This window comes from Trichinella spiralis, assembly GCF_000181795.1.
Source record: "Trichinella spiralis strain ISS 195 chromosome Unknown Scfld3931, whole genome shotgun sequence".
In the NCBI taxonomy this organism is placed as follows: Eukaryota; Metazoa; Nematoda; class Enoplea; order Trichinellida; family Trichinellidae; genus Trichinella; species Trichinella spiralis.
The window spans coordinates 2,603-4,537 of record NW_003530870.1 but is presented as its reverse complement, the minus strand read 5'-3'; the positions used below and the strand labels follow the sequence as shown (position 1 = coordinate 4,537).

Below are 1,935 nucleotides of genomic sequence, written 5' to 3'. Positions count from 1 at the left end.
TTTGAAAGGGGGAAGGGGTCGGATTGGTGTTCACAGTTGAGAGCGTTGTTTGTTTCCAGATTCACTGCGATTGGTCAGTTCGGAGTGGGTCTTGTCAAAAAGGGCTTAAATTGACAATTGACAGTTTTCTCTATTACAAATTCAAAATTAACCTTAAGCAGTGGTTTCGGGACGGCAAAAGAGCACCGTCAACTGCCCACTTGTTGATGGTCTTTCTGAGAAACAAAAAATTCAAATTCATTCCTCCTGTTCAGCTGTTGAAATTGCTCTGTGAAAAAGCAGAAAATTATCGCCCACGTATGACAAAGCACATGTAGACGTTACTTGTTTTTTTTTATAGCACGCATGATGTCTTTAAAAAATTTTAAATTTCAACAACGATGAAAAGAAAATGGACGAGACGAGACGTCTGTGAGGTTGAACTGACACTGGAAATAGCATCATTGGCAACACCGGCACCAAGCATCGAGCTCGCAGCAGCAATTTTTTTTCTTCTTTTCAAATATACACCTTTTCATTGTACATGAGAAATTGCTATTTTATATACAATGGATTTTATTTTTTGCAAGAAATGAAAAAGAAATTCATGCAAAATTTCTTTTTACCGATACTGCAAAGGTGTGCGTGCAATCGCTTCATTTGACACAATTGTAAAATTCTCTTGATCTGATGATCGACTATTTGTGATCGAATTTTTAATATTGAAAAATTGTTATCATTTATTTATAAAATTTATCCAAGTTATTATTATTAGTTTCAAATGAAGAGAAAAGAATATATACTTTAACGCAGCTGCATTTTACTTCTCTGCAGAAGTTGCAAGTATCAATCTGCATGTCAGTTATTTTTCAGTCCATTTCAAATCGCGTTGCGCTTCTTGTGATTCTGCCAAATTTTTTCTTCAAGAATTTCAAAAAAAAATAATAAAGTGAAAGTTAATTTCAATATAAATGTTCAATGCGATCGAAGCTGGTAAAAATGAATAGTTTCCTCTGAATATGATAAGATAAAATAAACTAAAATGAAATATAATTTAAAAGCATGAGCAATAAAAGTTTTCAAAAATAAAATATAAACTATTTATAGTAATAATTTAATAATGAAACGTTCACTAACATCAATATCAACAATTTCGTGTGATTAATATTTGCTTTAAATAACTCGCATCCTCATTGGATACAAGCACGATACACGCATAGCTCAATAATATGATGTGACAAAGTTACATTATGTAGTTTTTGAATCATTGTACAAAAAAAATTTTTTTTCAGTTTTGAAATTTACATAACCTTAGAAAGGATATTTTTTCTCTGTTGTAATTGATGATTATTTCAACAACAAAACAATCTTGCATAAATAAAAATTTTATTACAAATTTAAAGATACATGCATATACAAAGCAAAGAAATAGAGCAAAAAAGCTCATGAAATTTCTCAAGAATGATTTGTATTTCAGAACTGATTTTTCAATTTTACAAAACGACAATAAAATATCACTTGAAATAATGTGTAATATTTACGATAAAAGATTGACAATTGAATTGCGACAAATAATGATAACTGTTTCCTACCTTGCGATACGTGCTCACTCTAGTAAAATGAAAATAACGAAACATATATATTACATTTCCAGAAGTTAAAAATAAAAAATTCAATGCTTTAAACAAATAATAAGATCATCATGATTCCATGACTCGGGCTCATCACTTTAAGAAAACGGCATCTTCTTCATCTGAGTCACAAATAGGGTCTGTTTCCTAATATAAACAACGCCCTCAATTCAATTATCTATAATAAAGTGCATGGCTTATCATACTGGACTACCGACGTACCTCTTGCGCAGTTCATGCTGTTTCATCACCTTTCTTGATGCAACAATTCTGACCGATGCTCCTGAAGATACATTATTCTTTTCGGGTATTTTTGAACATTCTG

At 31.2% G+C, this 1,935-nt stretch overlaps 1 protein-coding gene across 1 annotated transcript; it reads right to left on the bottom strand.

Moving 5' to 3' along the window:
• Nucleotides 1-1,844: 1,844 nt before the first annotated feature.
• Nucleotides 1,845-1,893, bottom strand: Tsp_12948 (hypothetical protein; the record flags this gene model as incomplete). Its single annotated transcript, XM_003367639.1, has 1 exon — nt 1,845-1,893. A coding segment is annotated over one exon (49 nt), but the record flags the coding sequence as incomplete, so codon positions are not given.
• Nucleotides 1,894-1,935: the final 42 nt, after the last annotated feature.